The sequence below is a fragment of the Hemicordylus capensis genome, chromosome 4 (assembly GCF_027244095.1).
Source record: "Hemicordylus capensis ecotype Gifberg chromosome 4, rHemCap1.1.pri, whole genome shotgun sequence".
NCBI lineage: Eukaryota > Metazoa > Chordata > Lepidosauria > Squamata > Cordylidae > Hemicordylus > Hemicordylus capensis.
The window spans coordinates 285,258,958-285,279,486 of record NC_069660.1 but is presented as its reverse complement, the minus strand read 5'-3'; the positions used below and the strand labels follow the sequence as shown (position 1 = coordinate 285,279,486).

General features: G+C 45.5%; 1 protein-coding gene across 2 annotated transcripts in view; it reads left to right on the top strand.

Annotated features, from left to right (window-relative positions):
• Positions 1-9,275, top strand: part of NIPAL2 (NIPA like domain containing 2) — a 162,715-nt gene extending 153,440 nt beyond the window's left edge. For both annotated transcript variants that reach the window (XM_053313702.1, XM_053313703.1), the window contains 3 exons: positions 4,792-4,855; positions 8,512-8,606; positions 8,948-9,275. In XM_053313702.1, the coding sequence (XP_053169677.1) occupies positions 4,792-4,855; positions 8,512-8,606; positions 8,948-9,057 (269 nt within the window). In that variant the 3' untranslated portion in view covers positions 9,058-9,275. The remainder of the gene's footprint in view (positions 1-4,791; positions 4,856-8,511; positions 8,607-8,947) is intronic.
• Positions 9,276-20,529: the final 11,254 nt, after the last annotated feature.

Genomic DNA, 20,529 nt, shown 5'->3' with positions numbered 1-20,529 from the left:
CCTTTAAATTTTCCATCACATTCTGGATTTGTAGTTTTTATAAATGTTTCCTGTGTCTTTATCATCTCACTGGCACACATTGCAGAACTTGCCACATAGGTGAACAGCAGTTAAGATAGCGCTTTTACTTTTCTAATACTTAGAGGCAAAAGAATAATCCTTCTGGTGCTCAGTGACAACCATGCAATCAAAATTTTGTAACTTAATTTACATTTGCAGTAATGCATTGCATTAGCAAAAGATGATGGAAATTAGGTATATCCTCTTTCTATATTTTTTGTCTACTTTCCTTAAGGAAAGTTTTATGAGATCACCAAGCATTGTGATCCATGTGTGTGTCCGTGTGTGTGTGTCCCCACCCCCATCAACTTCACAATGCCTGAATCTATATGAACCAAAATGGGTACAGTTGTATAGACATATAGGGACACCTCAACGGCATAGTTTGTGATGATGTCATCCACCCCAATTCAAGATGGCGGATGCATAAATGTCTGCGGTGCAAGTGGACTAACTTGTGGACTGTATAACCTATTTTAACCAAATTCTGTACAGTTGTAGTGAGTGACACAAAGAGACACTTCAACAGTTTTATTATTTATTTTTATTTATTTATCAAATTTGTACACCGCCCCAAACTTTCTTCTCTGGGTGGTTAACAATAGCATAAAACCAGTTAAAAACATATTAAAAAACTTTAAAACAATTTAAAAATTTAAAAATTAACAATTTAAAAATAAACCAGAGATTAAAACCCAAATTTTTTTTAGGAAGCTGAGAAAGCTTGGGCTCAAAGATGGGTTTTCAGGTGTTTTTTGAAAATTGCCAGAGATGGGGAGGATCGTATCTCAGCAGGGAGTACATTTCACAATCTTGGGGCAGCAACCGAGAAGGCCCGTCTCTGTGTAGCCACCAAACGAGTTGGCAGTAACTGGAGATGGACCTCCTCAGATGACCTCAGTGGGCAGCGGGGCTCATAGTGAAGAAGGAACTCTCTTAAATACCCGGGTCCTAAGCTGTTTAGGGCTTTATAAGTTATAACTAGCACTTCGTATTTTGTTTGGAAACTGATTGGCAGCCAGTGTAGCTCCATCCATAAAGGAGTAATGTGGTCTCTCCAAGATGACCCAGAGACCAACCTGGCTGCTGCATTCTGTACCAACTGAAGTTTCCGGACTACATACAAAAGCATCCCCATATAGAGCACATTACAGAAGTCAAGTCTGGAGGTGACCAACAATTGTACCACTGTTTTGAGGTCATTAATCTCGAGAAATGGGCACAGCTGGCATATCAGCCAGAGCTGATAGAAAGCATCCCTGGCCACCACCTCAACCTGAGAAACCAAGGAGAGGTGTGAATCCAGAAGTACTCCCAGACTGTGAACCTGTTCCTTTTGGGGAAGTGTGACCCCATCTAGAACAGGAAGATCAAAATCGTCTCTAGAGTTCTGACCCCGCACAATAAGTACCTCCATCTTATCTGGATTCAGCTTCAGTTTATTCTCCCTCATCCAGCCCATTACTGCTTCCAGGCAGGCATTTAGGGAGGATATGCCAGCTCCTGAAGAAGTTGACATGGAGAAGTAGATCTGGGTGTCATCAGCATACTGGTAACACCCAGCTCCAAATCCCCTGATGATCTCTCCCAGCAGTATCATGTAGATGTTAAAAAGCATTGGCGAAAGTACGGAGCCTTGAGGGACACCATACTTAAGCTCAGATTTTGAAGAGCAACAATATCCAATTGACACCATCTGGAATCTATCTGAGAGGTAGGAACCTCTGTAAAACAGTGCCTCCCACCCCCAACCCCCTCAGATGTTCCAGAAGGATACTACAGTTGATAGTATTGAAAACTGCCAAGAGATCCAAAAGGACCAACAGAGTCACACTTCCTCTGTCAATTCCCAATTGGAGATCATCCATCAAGCTGACCAAGGCAGTCTCTACCCCATAGCCCGCCCAAAAGCCAGTTTGAAATGGGTCTAGATCAGGCCTACTCAACTTCGGCCCTACTGCAGATGTTGGCCTACAACTCCCATAATCCCTGGCTATTGGCCACTGTGGCTGGGGATTATGGGAGTTGTAGTCCAAAAACAGCTGGGGGGCCTAAGTTGAGCAGGCCTGGTCTAGATAATCAGTTTCTTCCAAGACCGCCTGGAGCTGAGAGGCCACCACACTCTCAATTACCTTGCCCAGCCATGGGAGGCTGGAAACAGGCCTATAATTGCTCAACTCCGAGGAATCTAATGCAGGCTTCTTTAGAAGAGGTCTAATGATTGCCTCCTTAAGACAAGGAGGCATCCTGCCCTCCCTCAGAGAAACATTTATTATTTCCACCAGGATGTCTACAACAACCTCCCTGCTAGATCGAACAAGCTATGTTGGACAAGGGTCAAGAGAACAAGTGGTAAGCCTCACCACTCCAAGCAGCTTGTCCACATCCGCAGGAGTCACAAACTGAAACTGATCCAGTCAAATCGCATAAGAGGAGGTGTTGGGCACCTCCAGCTCAGACATCAAATTACTTGTGGAGTCTCCAAGTCGGCCAAAATCAAAGAGATTTATCTGCTAGAAACTCTTTAAACACATCACAGCGGGTAACTGATGACTCCAAATTCTGATTCAAGGGAGGGGGAGCAGATACTAGTCCCCTCACAACCCTGAACAACTCCGCTGGACATGAACTCACAGAGGCAATACGAGCAGAAAAGAATTGCTTCTTTGCTGCACTTATCGCCTGAGCATAGATCTTTAAATGTGCTCTATGTCACAGTCTGTCAGATTCGAGTCGAGTCTTTCTCCACTTGCGCTCCAGTCATCTACCTTGCCACTTCAGCCCCTGTAGATCTTCTGTATACCAAGGGGCCAAATTTGAAGCGGGTAGGAGTGGACGCTTGGGAGCAATCGTGTCTACTTCCTCTGTGAGCAAGTTGTTCCGGTTCTCAACCAGGGCATCAACAGGATCACTGGCAAAGCCTGAGCCATTTTGGAAGGGCGGTATATAAATCAAATAAATAAATAAATAAACATGGAATCCCTCCAAGGCTTCTTAGAATCTTACTGAATCCAATAACCTCTTCGGGTGGACCATTCTAATGGGCCCCTCGCCCCTGCGGAGGTGGGAAGTGGTTGTTAGTCCAACCTTAACCAGATGGTGGTCTGTCCATGACAATGGGGAAATCACAGGAGTCTCCACCCATGGAACACCACCCTGATCAGAGTAAAAGAACAAATCAAGCGTGTGACCTGCAATATGCATCGGTCCAGAGATCACTTGGGATAGGCCCATAGTTGTCATGGCCACTACGAACTCCTGAGCTGCCCCGGACAGATTGATCCCGAAATGAACATTGAAGCCCCCCAGCACCAAGTCTGGGAGACTCTAACGCGAGTTCCGCAACCAAATCCATGAGCTCAGTAAGGGATTCCGCTGGACAGTGGGGCGATCGGTACACCAACAGAAGTCCCAATCTATCCCTGGTCCCCAAACTCAAGTACACACATTCAATATGGTCCGATACCCTAACAGGGACCCTGGTAAGGGAGATGTTATCCTTATAGACCATAGATGCATGGATGTTTGAGGCATTTGGACCAAATTTGATACAGTTAGGTAAACATAGGGACACCTCAAAGGCAGTTTGTGATAATGTCATCCACCCAGGTTCAAGATGGTGGACGCGTGAACTTTTGAGGTGCAAGTGGGCTAACTTGAGAACTGCCTAACCAATTTGGACTAAATTTAGTGCAGCAGGGATAGTGAAAGGAAAGTAGGCAGTTTAGTTCTTACCAGAACTACTTATTAAGTAATAGGTCTGGCAGGATTCAGAGAGCCATATGAAACCATCTTTTACTGGGCAGCTTCATTCATAACATGAAACCTGAGGTTCCCCCAGCCTGTCATATGGAGGGAATCTGAAGTTAGTGCTGCAGACAATCACATACCTCTGTTTGTTGGAACCAGCTAAGTTGGGCCAGAGGTACATCCTCTGGCCGGGCCTCCCCAGCCTGCTTTGCACTGCCTTGCAGCCAGTGGTCCTGATAGCGAAGGGGGCAAGCTTGCCTGGATCAAACCAGAGATTCATGAAGAGTGTGGGTTCAGACATAATGTACATCTCAGTGGGAGCAGCACATGGTTTGACCAGACAACTTCAAATCTTGGTTACACATCTTGACCTGAGGTCCTGAGTGAACCTTGGTGTGGGTTCGGACAGTCACAGACAAGTTGGTTACCAACGTGTATTTACATGTATTTATATATGAAGCCATCCACTGAGTCAGACCATTGGTTCCTCTCAATTAGTACAATGAATGGCAGTAGCTTTTCAGGGCTTCAGACAGGGGTCTTCCCCAGCCCTACTGGAGATATCAGGGATTAAACCTGGAGCCTCCTTCTGTAGGCAAAGTATGTGCTGTCCCACTGAGCTACAGTCCCTCATATGTGACTTTCTGATTACACACTGGACCTTTGGGGGCATTCCTATTGCAGCCTCTTGTGCCCTCTACAAAGCCATTCCTGAGGGTCAGGGCCATTCCAAATAGCGAGCAATGTAGCACAAGAGACTGCAGCTGGAGGGGGCATCAGTATCACCTCCATGCATGCATTCAAGTGCCTTAGCTGCATAGAAGGAGCTTTTGGATCCCAGCCTACCTCTTTATATATGATTAAGAGCATTTTTAGTATTTTCTCGTGTTAGTATTTTCTTGTGTTAGTTAAAGAAATTTGCTTTCTGTAAAATGTAGTCATCATTCAAAGTGATGAAGTTATTGGTTTGTCTCAATTCAGGGGCAATATTTTATCAGGAGTTCCAAGCTGCAAGTCCGCTGAGTGGTTTCATGTTTCTCTTTGGGTAAGTACATCCTTTGAAAGACCATTAGCCAAGCTTGTGCAGATGCATAACCAAATACAACTGGACTAGGAAAATGTCAGCTCTGTTGCAGGGATCCAAAGAGCCCTATGGACACACCGAGGCTTTCTGGAGTTGCCTTTCTGACTACAGATTTTTGTGTAGGGGTGTGCTAACTGGTTCAAATTGAAGGTTCTGGGTCGAGCCGAACCACCCCCAGGACATGACCTGGCCACGCAGGGTCCCACTGCACAGGTGCGGTGGCCTCCAAAATGGCTGTCACACCAGGGGATAGGCCCAGAAAGGGCCGAAGATGCCCAAACTGGGTGATTTTTAGGAAAAGGAAGGCCGGCAGGAGAGGGGGAACCTCCACGGACCCTCCTCCACCACCTTGGAGAAGCCCCCCAGAGGAGGGTAAGTTAAAAACCAGAAAGAAAGAGAGAGAGAGAGAAAGAAAGAAAGAAAGAAAGAAAGAAAGAAAGAAAGAAAGAAAGAAAGAAAGAAAGAAAGAATTCCCCAAAATTGTTTGTCGAATCCCCCTGATCCGAATGGGGGCAGAGTTTGAAAGGGGCCAAAACCAAGCTGGCCAGGTGCAGTTCGAGTTCGGTTCAAACTTGAACTGAACCAGGCCAGGTGGTTTTGTGCACACACCTATTTTTGTGCAGCATAAAGATCATGCTCCAAGGTCCTCTAACTTTCCAGAGTGGCATCCCACACCAGGGACTGGAAAGGTGTGGCGTAAGAGTGGCTCAGAAGCCTTAAGGCCTGCACAGAAGCTCTGCCAGGGGCAATGTGGATACCTTCCTATGCATTGAACTCAACAACATTGCAAAGTGACACAAATGAGTGCAAAAGCTTATTGTTTTTATGCTCCGGCTCACAGGGATAGTTTTTCATACTAAATACACAGAACCAAGGACCTGTATATAGGTTATTCGAGTGACCCTTGGTAGGTCACTTGAACGTATGTAGCTGCCTTATCCCAAGTCACACCATTAATTGGTCCATCTTGCTTAACATTGTCTATTCTGACTGGCAGTGGCTCTCAGATGAGGACTTGGATCTGGGGCCTTTCCAAGGCAAAACAGGTGTTCCACCATTCAACTGTGGCCTCTTCTTCCGCTTCTCCTCCTACACTCCACACCTGGCCTATATCATCCAACTCAGTTTGTCACATGGATCCTCCTGACTGTGTGGAGAGCATATCTGCATCGATGTTGGATGTTGCTGCTTATTATTTCTTAAGTATCTAAAGGAAAACTAGGTGCTGTGCACTGTAAAACGCAGAATTAACAATAACATCCTGCCCTTAAGCTTACAATCTAAATAAATCTGCTCATGAAGAAAAGGAGAGAGGAAGAGGGTGTAGAAGGATAATGGAGGAAGAGAGGCACTAGATGAGGAAGCCACTGAACAGAGAAAGCTGCCTTATAACATCAGCCCCTCTGGCTCAGTATTGCCTACACTGATTGGTAGTAGCTCTTCAGGGGTTCAAGATGGGGGATGTAAAACATGCATGCTGCCACTGAGATACAGCCCCTCCCATAAATTATAAACTCTCTGCACAGTTGGGGGGATCCATATTGCTATACATTATAGCCAGGGTGTGAAATAGTGCAATGTGGAAGCATCCTCTCCAGTTAAGTTATTGTGTAGAGGTTGGTGAGGTGGGAATGGGGTTGGAGGGGGAGGCAGGTGGGGCTAGCAAAGGGCCAGGGCCAGTGAGGGAAAGAGTCAGGGCAGTAGAGATGAGGTGGAGTTGCACCTGCAGCAGGGCCTCACGGGAAAGCTGCCTCCAGGGCTGGAAGTAGCTATAATTGAGCGAAAGGGTTCAAAGAACATGGGCCCCCTGCTCCTGAGGGCCCTCCAGCTCCATCCCTCCTTATTTTCTTCATTATCCCCTTCACTCTGGGGGGCCACCAGAGAGAGGGATGAACAAGGGCCCCCTCTCCCCTAGCTACACCCCTGGCTGGAAGGATTTCTGCCACCTCAAACTTCTTCATCATCATCAATGGATATTTATATACCGCTAGTTCTGTCATAAATCTGTTAGCTCGCTAACCCAACAGGATTTATAACCCTCTTCAGCACTTCCCCTGTGAGTTAACAGAAAGTAGCAGTGAAGCTGCACGAAGGAAAACAAAAAGGCTCGCAAATAAAATAGTAAATGAATCAAGTCCCCCTGAACTGCACTAGGTACCCCCCTCTAACAATAACTGAGTAATAATTGAAAAGAAGACAACAGAGCAAGGAATGAAAAAGAACAAAGGATACCAGAGCAAAGAATTAACGGAACAAGAGATCAGAGCAGGAAGAAACAGAACAAGGGCAAACTGGAACTTGGAAAAGTTAAGGATTCAAAATAGAACATAGTCCATGGTCAGCGAAAGTTGCTAACAGCATTGGCAGAAAGCACCAACTGCTTGATATATGGCTCAAGAGAGCCAGCAGCCAATCAGGCTTCCCTGAGTCAGCACTTCTGTTTCCTCTCTTGTGATCTTCTGCACCTGCGTGTCTCCCACTGAGCTTTCCTCTTGAGACATCTTCTCAAGACAGGTGAAATCCCAGCCTCCTCCTGATCAGCCTGCTGCTGATCAGGATTCATGTCTAACACCTGTTCCGATTCCTCAGCTGCAGAGTCTGGTCTCCCTGCCAAATCCTGTTGCTGTGTCTCTGAGCCCTCACTAGCAGGCGAATCCTCCCGTTCCTCCTCTGACTCTTCTGAGTCAGAAGTCTGAGCCATGACAAGTTCCCAAAGTGGTTTACAAAGAGAAATAAAAATAAATAAAGATGGATCCCTGTCCCCAAAGGGCTCACAATCTTAAAAAATATTTAGTACCCCATGCATGCTTTGTGTGAGCAGGCACCTTTGTACGATGGGTGGGGGGGCAGGGGCACCTGTGCAGGTGAAGAGGTGGGAGTGCTTTTGGCTCACTGGGTGGCATGTGATCCAAGCCATAGGTGCCCCTCCCCACTTGGCGCCCTAGACGACCACCTAGTTCACCTGGCTGCCTCTGTGTGATATCATAGCTCAGACATGTGTCTTCTGTACCTAGTGTGCTGAAGGCCAAATGAGAAACCGCCCCTTGTGAGGCATATGTTCAAAGTGGCCCCAAGGCAGTGCCTTCAATGCCCCACTCAAGTTATCTCATATCTTCCAGAAGTGTAATTATCACAGCGCCAGTCAGCAGGCTATAACCATGTCCCATCCAGTTCATTTGGATATTACTCTATACAAATGGGTCCCCGGGAATAGCTTGGGCTGCTCTTTGGCAAAAGAACCAGGGTGAACCAGCCAAGCCCAAGCCCATACAGAAGAGTAGATAATCCTCAGGGCCAGCCTTTTTTCACCACCTGAGATAAAAAGGTTAAGAGCTTGGACAGTATGGAGCTGCTTATATACACATATGCCCCTTCTGCTCTTCATATGGTCAGAAGAGCTAAGTCTTGTGGGCGGAGCAATGCCATAAGCTCCTCCCATGAGAGTTAAATGAGAACAAAATCTTGAGACGTTATTGAACCAATGTGGTTCACGAACCATTAAAGTATCATCAGATGGGGCCCTTAAGATGCTGTGGTCATTTGGAACATTTTCCTTAGTAGAAGTCTGTTTCTTATGGAAATGATGATATTGCATGACTTTGATTATGCTTCTGCAGGTGTTTTCTGTCCTTTCTCGGGGTATTTATAATCACCCAAAATGGAGGCAAGGATCATTTGAAGAGTTTTTATATCGACTATGGACACATTCCTGGTAAGCTTCTTCCTGGAAATACTCTGGGAAATACTTTGCCTGTCATCCCTTTTCACATAGCTGAAAAACATCCATTAATTGACTGTCTGAGGAGAAAAACCACATCAGATATCTCCTCCAATCACTTTAAATAAAAATTGCTTTTCACTTAATTTCTGTTCCTATTTCCAGTTGTGTTTTTTTAAAAAGATCTTGAATTATTTCCAGCCCATTGCCAAAGTCTATCATGACAAAGCCTTGTGGCAAGAAAACCTTTAAGGGGGAAATAATTAAACTTGTTAGATTTGATTCATCATAGCTTCTCTGAGTATTTTTTTTTTATTATTATTCTAATCCCACAGGGAAGAAAATGAGCAGCAAAATACAGCCAGATTCCCACAGCTTATCCTATGGCTCTTGTTGTAATGAAGGTGACTCTGTGAAGGCTCAAAGCATCTTAAATTCCAGTTAACAAGAGAAACCTTCTATTTATTGGCTTCAGACTCAGTACCACCCTTTCATTACACATGTTCATTATGTGTCAAGTTATTTTATCCTGACAGCTCTTATGGTTATTTAATCCTCTTTGAGGATCCCCTGGCTATTGCAAATGCAATGCAGTTTAAGCCAGCTATTGTGTCTGAAGAAAGCAAGCAGTCATTAAATGGACCTGGGTGTTTTCCGGTGCAATGGTTCTTTGTGCAGTGGTTCATTCCATGATCACTTCCTTTTCCACAGCCAAGTGATCCTTGTCCACAGATAAGCATGCTGTTGAGTCGCATCCTCCTTGCCTCATGTAATCGGCCTGGGTGGAGAGCCGGCCTTGTGGTAGCAAGTATGAATGGTCCCCTTTCCTAAGCAGAGTTTGCCTTGGTTTGCATTTGGGTGGGTCATTATCAGTGTCCCCTGTAACAGGGGATCCCAGGTTTGGTTGACTACAACTCTCAGCATCCACATTTGCAATGGCTTTTGGCTGGGGATGCTGGGAGTTGTAGTCACAACACCTGTGATTCCCTGTTCCAGGGAACACTGGTCACTATATGTGAGCACTGTCTGCTGTAAGACATTCCCCTTAGGGGATGGGGTCAGATCTCAGTGACACTTGCATGCGGAACGCCCCAGGTTCAGTCCCCGGCATCTCCAAGTAGTACTGCCAGAAACCTTGGAGGGCTGCTGCAGTCTGTGTGGACAATATTGAGCTAGATGGTACAATGATCTGACTTGGTCCAAGGCAGCTTCCTATGTTCCTAATTTCCATTTCAGTGGAATAGTATGAGGAGGATATATATCAGATGTGTACCTGATCCCACATATACAAGATTGCACCCTTGTATGCCGGGTTAATTGGAGGGATCATAGCTCAGTGGTAGAGAACCTGTTTTGCATTCATATTCAATTTCTGGCTTCTTCATGTAGGAGAAGACATCCCACCCATCCCATCTGAAACTCTGGAGAGTGCTATCACTCTGTGTAAAGCATCCTTAGCTAAATGAACCTGTGGTCTGATTCAGTATTGCACCCTTGTATGCCTGGTTAATTGGAGGGATCATAGCTCAGTGGTAGAGAACCTGTTTTGCATTCATATTCAATTTCTGGCTTCTTCATGTAGGAGAAGACATCCCACCCATCCCATCTGAAACTCTGGAGAGTGCTATCACTCTGTGTAAAGCATCCTTAGCTAAATGGACCTGTGGTCTGATTCAGTATAAGGCAGCTTCATATGTTTACATACCCCTTCCCCTTGGTTCTGTACTGACATCACCTAGCTTGGGATTGCCACTTTGCCTAGAAGTATGCCTTGAAATCTGCTCTTTTACCACCTTTTAATTACCCCGATTGTGCAACAGCTTAGTTAAACAATGTTAAGAAATAGCTATTCTGTGTTCAGTGATCCCGAGTCTGCATTCTGGGATTGCAAACACGTGTAATTGGACATAGTGAAAATAATTATTACTAGCCGACTCCGCACAGAACATCTGTGAGGTATTTGGAGTCGGTGTTTCCCACCTGGGATGGTCCTTCCCCCACCCTCCCCACCCACAGTTTCTGGCTGACTTTAAAGCTGGCCTATCCCCTCCTGGGCCGTATCCTCTACCTGGTGGCGTAGTCACCTCCTCACGCCGCCACCACCTCGCCACCGCTGCTGGGCCCGAAACCACCGCCAGCACAGCCGGACCTGCCACCGCCTCGCCACCGCAACCCACTGGCTCGCCGCGGCCCAACCTCAGCACCGCCTCAGCCTATCAGGCACCTCCGCCACCCAGCCAATCAGCTGGGCTCTGGGACACACATTCTAAAGGCGCACCCAAGAGGATTAAATATATAGATAAAAACTCTTCCAGAGGTATGTTTTCCAAAGTGTAGGTTTCTAATCTGTAGTCCTGCATAGCCATACTTTGACTGACAGTGTAGGGCAGTTCACACGATCAGAATTAAGTGTAGGAGAAGCCTCCTACCTTAATTCGGGAGCTGTGCATGCTCCCAATTTCCAATCGTGTGTCAGTTAAAAACTAGGTTAGAGGTGGGGAGCTTGATCATGAGCTAAGCCCCAGCTGGGTAGGATGGTTTTTCCACTTATCTCTTTCAGAAGTTGGGGACGGAATCTGGGTAGGGTGTGCTCATCCTACCCAGCTGGGGCTTGACAGACAATCAAGCTCCACACCTCCTACCATGTTTTTATCTAACACACAGGCAGCAAACAGGAGTATCCACATCTCCCAAATTACAGTAGGAGGCTTCTCCTACCCCCATTCTGATCATGTGAACTGCTCTAGTGTGTCTATATATGAGCCTGCTTCTTTCTAATGCATTTCAGAGCTTTTCTTACCTGGGTGAAAGCCACAGAGCCTTATGGACCAATGGAAGGGCACTACCACTCATGCAAAGGGAGAGCTCTGATTCCTGCCGATTCCTCCCTCCAGCTGCAGCCCTCCATATCACATTCAGCGCCAATCTGTAGGATGATGAGACCCTGAGAAGCAGCTTTTCAAGGAACGGCAGCAAGGAGGTAGCAGCAGGAAAACTCCATTGCATAGCTGGAGCTTCACTCATGGTTGGCTGCCATCCAGTGTGTTTGCTTTCAATCATCTGCTCCCAGATATCATTTACACCCCACCCCACCCCGCTAGTTTTTGTCTTGGGTTAGGTTGAAACAACTCATTTGGCCTTTGGAAATATCAGTCCCAAAACATGAGGGGGAAGAATAATGTGGCACGGGGATTTGGCATGTTGGTGGTTCTCCTGTCCCAGATGGACTGTACCATGCATGCACAGCTTGCAGAGCTCTTTGCACTGAGGTGCTGCAAAGTAGAGGCTGTGAAAAAATGAGCAATACCATGCAGAATCTGGATGCATTCTACTATGCAAAACTAAGAGTCTCCAGTGTGGACATGGTCTTAGTATTTGGGAAGAGACCTGGAAAACCTGTTGTTTAGGCCTGTAGTTTTCAAACTATGTATCTTCAAGGGACACTTTATGTCTTGCAAATGATTCTGGGGCAAATTATCAGTTGCACATTCAGTTCATCTGCATCCTTGGCCTGTTGGCCTCCCCGTTGCCTGGCCCCTATGTGAACTGTGTGCTCTCATACATACCCAACACCACATATGCAAAGAATAAGCAATATTATTTGGCAACCCATCCTTTAAGGGAACTTATCATCCATTTCTGATCTTCCTATTGTGGAACCCCTGATCATCTTCCAAAGAAATTGCAGGGCTGCCTGGAAGAGAGTTTGGAAACCACAAGTTTGAAGATAAGGATATTTCCTGAAGCTAAATCAAATGTTAAACGAAGCAATAGATGTGTTTCAGGCATTTATTAGGGAATTATTGACCATGGTTGGATCCAAAGGTGCCCTATTACAAACCTCTTAACTGTTTTACACCCCACAGTAGATGTGAGGTAAAATAAGCCTAATATACTTTTCACTTCCCTTCTGCACCTTTCCAGTTCTACAACGTTATCCCATGTCAAAAGTATGCTTGCTTGCTTGCTTTATCTATCTATTTATTTATTTGCATTTGTACACAGCCCCAAACTTTCGTCTCTGGGCGGTTAACAATAGTATAAAACAAGTTAAATTATATACAAAAACTTAAAACAATTTAACAATTTAAAAATAATCCACGAATTAAAACCTTAAAATTTACATTGTAGAACTGGAAAAGATGTAGAAAGAAGAAACTAAACGAGCAGGAAACTAGAGCATCTCCTATAATACAAAAGGCTGAAGTCAGAGGCATAACTAGGGAAAATGGCGCCCGGGGCAAGCACTGAAATGGCGCCCCCCGCCCCCCCCCCACATACTACATTATACTTAGGTTTTTCCTCACAAGTGCCCCCCGCCGCCGCCAAGCCAGGCCACTGACTGGCCGCCAGGTGCCAGCAAAGCAATGGGGGGGGGGCACGGGCAGCGTGGAAGGGACCGATGCGCTCCCTTGACTGCTGCAGCGTTGCTGCACTGAGCAGGAAACATTTGTATTAACAAAAAAAATTTAAAAATTAAAAAAAAAATTTTGTCATGGCGGCGCCCCCCACGTGACCAGAAAAGATGGCGCCCGGGGCACGTGCCCCCCCTGCCCCCCCATAGTTACACCTCTGGCTGAAGGGTTCGCAGCTCATTAATTTAGAAAAAGGACTACTCAAGGAAGACATGATAGAAGTTTATAAAATTATGCATGGTACAAACAAAGGGGAATAGAGGGAAGATCTTCTCTCTCTTTCACGATACTAGAACTCAGGATGATCCATTTCAACTGATTAGTGGGAGATTCAGGGAAAGGTATTTCTTCACTTAATTGGCATATGGAATTCACCATTGTCTTGGAATGTGGTGATACCAGTAGTATAGATGGCTTTAAAAGGAGATAAGCCAAATCCATGAAAGGAGAGATCTGTCTGGGTCTGCCAAGAGGTGGGTACTGGAGAACCTGCTGTACGGGCGCCGCACAAGAGAGGTAGGTGCTTGTGTGTGTGTGTGTGTGTGCATACATGGGGATAATCCCATTGACATCCTATATGCATATATGTGAATAATCTCATTAAAACTAATAGGATTTTCTCTTGTGTAAATATGCATAGCATCGGGATGCCTCTCACACAGGTTGTGTGTGCATGTGTCGCTGGAGAGGGAGGAGAAATAGCTAAGTAGCAAGCTGAGCACAGTAAACTGCAATAATAGCAAGGGACACTTGCTTAGCAGCAGTTCTTGCTGGTAGATTGCGCCGGGAGGCAATCTACATGCAGCGTGTTGTGTAGAATCCAGAGGAAAGAGTTGTGGCACAAAAAGACAAAAGCAGTGAAGCAGAATCCGGAATATTAACAGTTTAATGAAATAGATATTATTTACAGAAAGGCAAGTGCAGACTGCTTTCAATGCTCCTGCTGCTCGTTGTTTGTTAGCCCCCACCTCTACTCCAGGACTGGAATACAAGTAACTAAAGCACCATTCAGAAGCTGGCCTGGATAAAAGAATGGATTAACCAAAACACACCACATACTAGGCCCAGAAAATCATGTTGGCACTGGCTCTTAGTCATGATGGGTATATGGAACCTCCATGCTGTTTTTGGACTACAGCTCCCATGATTCCCAACCACAGTGGCCAATAGTCAGGGATTATAGGAGCTGTAGGCCAACATCTGCAGGAGGACGTAAGTTGAGCAACCTAGCTGTATTAGTGAGGTAGGAGGGAAAGCCCTCTAACCCAGCATGAGGCTCACACATGATCACTTCCCTTGCCCCTTACCTTGCTGTTTTCTTGCACACAGCTACTGAACGAGGGTAGGATGCTTGGTCCACCCAATTAATTGGTTACTGTGTTTACACGCAATTAATTGTGTTTATACCCCTGCTAAGTTGGCAAAGTGGCACCTTCCAAGGTGGTGGTTAGCAGGGGGAGAGTAACTGGCCCTATCCACCCCCAGCACAGCATCCCTCCAGTGGCTGTTGCTGGTGTCTGCCTTATGTTTCTTTTTAGATTGTGAGCCCTTTGGGAGACAGGGATCCATCTTACTTATTTATTATTTCTCTGTGTAAATCACCCTGAGCCATTTTGGAAGGGCGGTATAGAAATCAAATATATAAATAATATTGTGTGAATTAGCCTAAGACTTGCCTAGCTGGATCAGCCATCACCTTCAACATTCTGTTTTCTACAGTAGTCAACTGGGATGCATCTGGGAAGCACATAAGACATAAGCCCTTCCTTGCTGCCCTCCCAACAATGGGTATACTGCTTCTGAACAGTAGAAGGTTCAGTAGCTAGGTTCAGCTGCTGGGTAGGATGGAGCCCTCCTACCCAGCATAAGCCTCACAGAAGGGATCACTTCCTCTGCCTCCTGTCTTGCTTTTTACTCACTGACGATTGCAAAACGGGAGCACATACAACTCCCAAACTTGAGTAGGACAGCCCGTGACCTACCAAGCTAATGATCATTTGAACTATCCTTTTCTGTTCTTTATATTCCACAGCTTGTGCTTCCTCTTGCACAATCAGAAACATAAGAATGACCACAGAACAGGGTTGCTCAGCTTAGGTCCTAACGCAGATGTTGGCCTACAACTCCCATAATCCCTGACTATTGGCCACTGTGGTTGGGAATCATGGGAGCTGTAGTCTAAAAACAGCTGGGGAGCCTAAGTTGAGCAGGCCTGCCATAGAACCTACCCTATATAGCACTGTGCGAATGTTTTAGCATTTGCACAATAGTATTCATGGCTCTTTTCCTGCCACTCACAGTTCTTTGGACCCAAACTACAAGATTGGATCCAAAGCTGCATCTGGAGAGCAAGAGGAAATAAGAAGCTGTAAAGATTAGTTACCGTCTCTAAACAAATTGGCTGAAGATGTCTCCTCTGTAATGGGCAGCACCACATCAGGATTCCCCTCTGATCAGCACATGGTGTTGGGAGGAGAGAAGGGGGCAGCTGGACTCTGTCACACACACCCCACTTGATTATCAGAGCCGACAACACTAATCATCTGCATGATGGCATATGTGTAGCACATGAGCACCACACACATGCTGCCCCCAGGTGCTGGCTCTGTAGATTCCCCCGCTAACTTCCATAAAAAGAATGGCTAGTTTTCTACCCCAGGAACTTGCCTACAAGAGGCCCCAAAGGATGCTCTGTAGGGGAAACTGGGGTGCAAACCTGGCAATTCTGTTCAAGTTGCCTAATATAGTTTCCCCACAGAATATATCTCATCTGTGCTTCAGATGGTAACTAAAATTCAAAATGTTTGTGGTGCCTTTACAGTCTGCCAGCAGGCTTCATACAACGCTAGCCTCTCTCATCTCTTCTGCACACTGTATTGAAAGAGAGTTTAAGAACATTTCCTGGTGTGCTGAATTGTTCAAAGAACTACACCTCTCCTGGTGCCAAGTTTTCCATTCTTTTGCATTGTTCTGATTATGTGCCTATGGGTATCAGTTGTCATCCGGAAAAGAACCAATAGCCCTGGTGTGTGGGTGAATAGACAGACACTGTAGTAGCAGTCACAATTCAATTTACCAAGGGCAGCTGAGGTTTGTTCCACGAGTAGAACTCTGAAGCTGCAGGATTGACAAGTATACATGCATTCATTGGAGGCTAAAATCAATCAACTCCGTTTTTCCAAATGGGACTTGGCAGAATCTCAACCTTGACTTCATCATGAACAGCAAAGACCACTTGTCACTTTGCATACTCATACTTTGCATACACAGTACTGTAGCAGCTACATTCTGTATCAAGCCACTTTTAGTCATTTTCTTAATGGCACTTTTTCTGCACCTTTTCGGAACCTTCTATTGGGATGGTTAAACTCTCTCATTCTGTATTTGTTTCTACACATGCAATATAACCTGTGGTTATGATGCTAGCTCTGCAAGTCAAATATTCTTTACTTAACTCTTTAGTGCGATGCCTAATTTCACTCCAGTAGTGTAGCTCCAAAATAAAAGTAAGTACTGTTACTCACTGATACTGGATTGTCTCCTTACGTTGGCATTATGGACTAGGATTGCCAAACAGCCAGGGAGAAATTCCCCTCCAGATAGTCCTTTAAGAGGGCTGTCATCTGCTGAAATGAGCAGGTGACTGTTTTTCATGCTACTAATGTCTCCTATTCAGACTTGTAGATTTGGCAACCCCTCCCATGCACAGATCTGAATAAGTGTCAGTCAGAAAACACATGTGGAATGCCCTTTGTTTCACTTGGATTGGCTCATCTCCTCCCATTGGTGCAGAGTTTGCGGGGAGCAGGAGCCACAGAAAGGCAAAAAATAATTTCTTTGCTCAATAGCATCTAGAATCCTCTTGTCTGCCAGAGCAGTGTTGTTGTTTTTAAGCACTCTTCACTATCCAAGCATTATATCTCATCCACTACCAGAGACTGAAAAGATAATCTACTTTGTATAATTGTGGTAAGTCTCTAAATTTGAGGTATCTTTGGACATGATGTTTTATTGAAGACAATTGTATGTGTTATGGATTTCCTGGTGTTTTATTGATATTGGCTATTTTAGATTAGGTGGATTCTAATTAATACTAGAACTACCATACAAGAGGCACCTTTTCAAGTGGTAGCTCTCTTATATTTAGCAGGGAGAGAGTGACTGTCCTTGCTCAAACCAACACAAGAGACTAAAACAGCCAATATAAATAAAAACACCATCCAATCCATAACACATACAATGAGCTTCAATAAAATGTCATGCCCAAAGATACCTCAAATTTACAAAGTTACAATAGGTTACCACGATTATACAAAGTAGATTAGCTTTTCACAATCTCATTCCATTTTCATGTAAACTGCTTAAAAAGCCTTTTTATTGAAAAGCAATAAATTAATAATAAAATATGAGGGATTCATAAGGGCACTTCTAAAGCCACCCATTGAAACCATCTGTGGGGTAGACCTCAAATGTGATCCAATGCTGAACCCACTACACTATATTCACTCCAAAAAAGGTGGAATTTACAGCCATATATACATATTTCTAGAGACCCTGCTTATACCACAGTTCCACAAATGCAATATACAGGACTCTTGTAACCTGTGGTGCTCTGCAATGAACTGTCCAAATGCAGTAGTTTGTTGGAACATGCATGCATGGGGCAGCTTTACAGCTCACTCTACAAACCCCCGCAGCAGCACTCACACTCAGCCTACACATAGATCCTTTTCCTGGAAGAAAATTGTGGAATTGTGGAATTGTGGAATTCTCTGCCACAAGATGTGGTGACAGCCAACAACCTAGAGGGCTTTAAGAAGGGTTTGGATAACTTCATGGAGGAGAGGTCTATCAGCAGCTACTAGTCAGAGGGCTGTGGTCCACCTCCAGCCTCAAAGGCAGGATGCCTCTGAGTACCAGTTGCGGGGGAGTAACAGCAGGAGAGAGGGCATGCCCTCAACTCCAGCCTGTAGCTTCCAGCGGCATCTGGTGGGCCACTGTGTGAAACAGGATGCTGGACTAGATGGGCCTTGGGCCTGATCCAGCAGGGCTGTTCTTATGTTCTTATGCTCTTAGAAGTTCCACATGCTGAACAAGGATAGAAGCTGTGCATGTAACAGGAATCCAGGAAACTTAACCCTCGGTCCACCTAGGACCATGTGTGTGTGGGGGGGGGTAAGGAGGCTTCTGTACACATATCCCTAGAACAGGCCTGCTCAACTTAGGCCCACCCCCAGCTGTTTCTGGACTACAACTCACATAGTCCGCAGCCACAGTGGCCAATAACCAGGAGTTATGGGAGTTGTAGGCCAACATCTGCAGGAGGGCTGAAGTTGAGCAGCTCTGCCCTAGAACAAGGAACATCACTTAGAGAGGGGCTGTGCAGGTAGTTCCTCTCCCTTGATCCAGCTACCAGAGTTGCATACACATCATCCTAGGGTTGCCAACTGTCCCTCATTATGCAGGATGTCCCTCATCTCAGGGATGAAATGTTAGTCCCTATAGGACTAAATAAATGAGCATTTGTCCCTCATTTATTCAATAGCTTATAATTCAATTATATATACACATCAATGATACTCAGGCTCTTGATTCCCACACGCCTCCCTGCCCCTGCCCCTGCCCCTGCCAGTGCTCACAAACTTGTGCCCCTCATTCTGGCAATGAAATGTTGGCAACCCTACATAGTCCTGACAAAAAAATCAGTGATAGCACCAATCACCTGTTTAGGAATGGGAACAGAGCAGTAGAGGTCACTTTCTCCCTGCCAAACAGCTGGCTGCAATTGCCAATTGTTTGACAGGGCTACATGCATGCATAGTTGGATCAGTGCCTTAGTCCACAATTCTAAGCACACACGCATGAAAGTGTAGGGAATCCAATTAGACTTTTCATGGAATATGGCCAGAATGACGTTGCACAACACTTGAACGAAGAACGGGTCAGTAATATCACCACCAGTGAACTGCTCACTTTGACTAAATTCCCAGCAGATCTTTGCTCTGCCATGCCCAGCCTAACATGTGTTCTCTGAGTAGCCTACAGTGGTTTGCTCTGCGCTTAAGATGACTCATTTGCTAATGGCTATTTTGCGACCAAGACCTTTTCAAGTGAACCAGGGTTACTGCTCTTTTCCACACAGAACATGAAAAATAGCCTTCCACCAAGCAGAGTAAGCTATAGCACATCTGCTGGAACTTGGCTCTCATTCACTTAAGCATTACACATGCCCTTTGGTAAAGCAAACCACCTGTTGCCTGTGCACAATTTAGCCCTGAGCGCTCTAAATGTTTCTCTGAGGAGGAAATCCATCCAAACCACTGATGGGGAGTGACAACCTTGGCATTCTTTTCTACTCCATTTGCTGGTGTGCCATTTATTGTACTCTGCACAGAGCCCTGCGGTCTTTAGCCTAGCTTTTGCCCTTGCAACAAAAACAAAGAGGTTCACACAATGCCAAAAGCAAACAGATTCTGTGTTTCCTATTTCTTATGCGCTCTCGTTTCCTAAGTGGGACTGATATCCCCTACCATTCCAGAACCAAAGAAAGTACATAGCAAATAAGAAGGGGGAGGGAAAGTAACAAGGAGAAGAGGAGAACAATGGTAGGAACATACCACACTTAAAGTCTGCAGTAGGATCAGGGGCGTAGGTAGGGGTGAGGGGGCCCGTGTTCTCCCCTCTCCCTGATGGCCTCTCAGAGTGAGGGAGATAATGAAGAAAATAGGGAGGAGTGGAGCTGGGGGCCACTCAGGAGCTGGGGAGCCCAGGTTCTTTGAACCCATTCACTCAATTATAGCTACACCCCTGAACAGGATGCTGTTAAATAAGCTGCTCTACTAATCTATCCTGTATTTTGTTTCTGGTCTAGAGCCAAAAGGTTGCTCGTACTTAAATGTTTTATTTTTTAGAAACATAAGCTAATTAGGAAGAATGTGCCAAAAGTATGTTTGGGGCCAGGTTTTGAGGTGGTTAAGAAACTGTTTCAAGAGGGGTTCTTGATTCTTGTCAATATTTTGGGTGACAAATGTCATCTTTAACCTTTCGTGTGAGCTGCAGATGATCTCATCTAGCAGAAATGGCAAGAGGCAGCCTAAATGTTTGGAGAGGGGGTGCTGAAGAAAGTGGGGGTGAGGCTTATCTGACACCCCCATCAGTCCTATGTGCAAGCAGCATTCCATTATTTTAAAATGGTTTTTAAAAAAAGGTTTGGGGGCAGTAGAGAAAAATGCGGGGCCCACCCTAGTCCTCCCTCCAGCTACAGGTCTGACAAAAGGCAAATTTTTGGTGGCCATCCATCTTTGTTTTTTATATAGCAAGTTCACCAAAAGGTGGCAGTGTCAACAAACACTGGCTTACGTGTCCAGTGCAGGTCCACTTGCAGTGGTGCAGGGCTCTAGAGCAGACAGCAACTTGCTGTCCAAGAGGGCAGTATCAGAACGATCGACCCCTTGTGTGATCTCAGGTCACACACTACATCAGGTGGGAATAGTGGAAGTCCT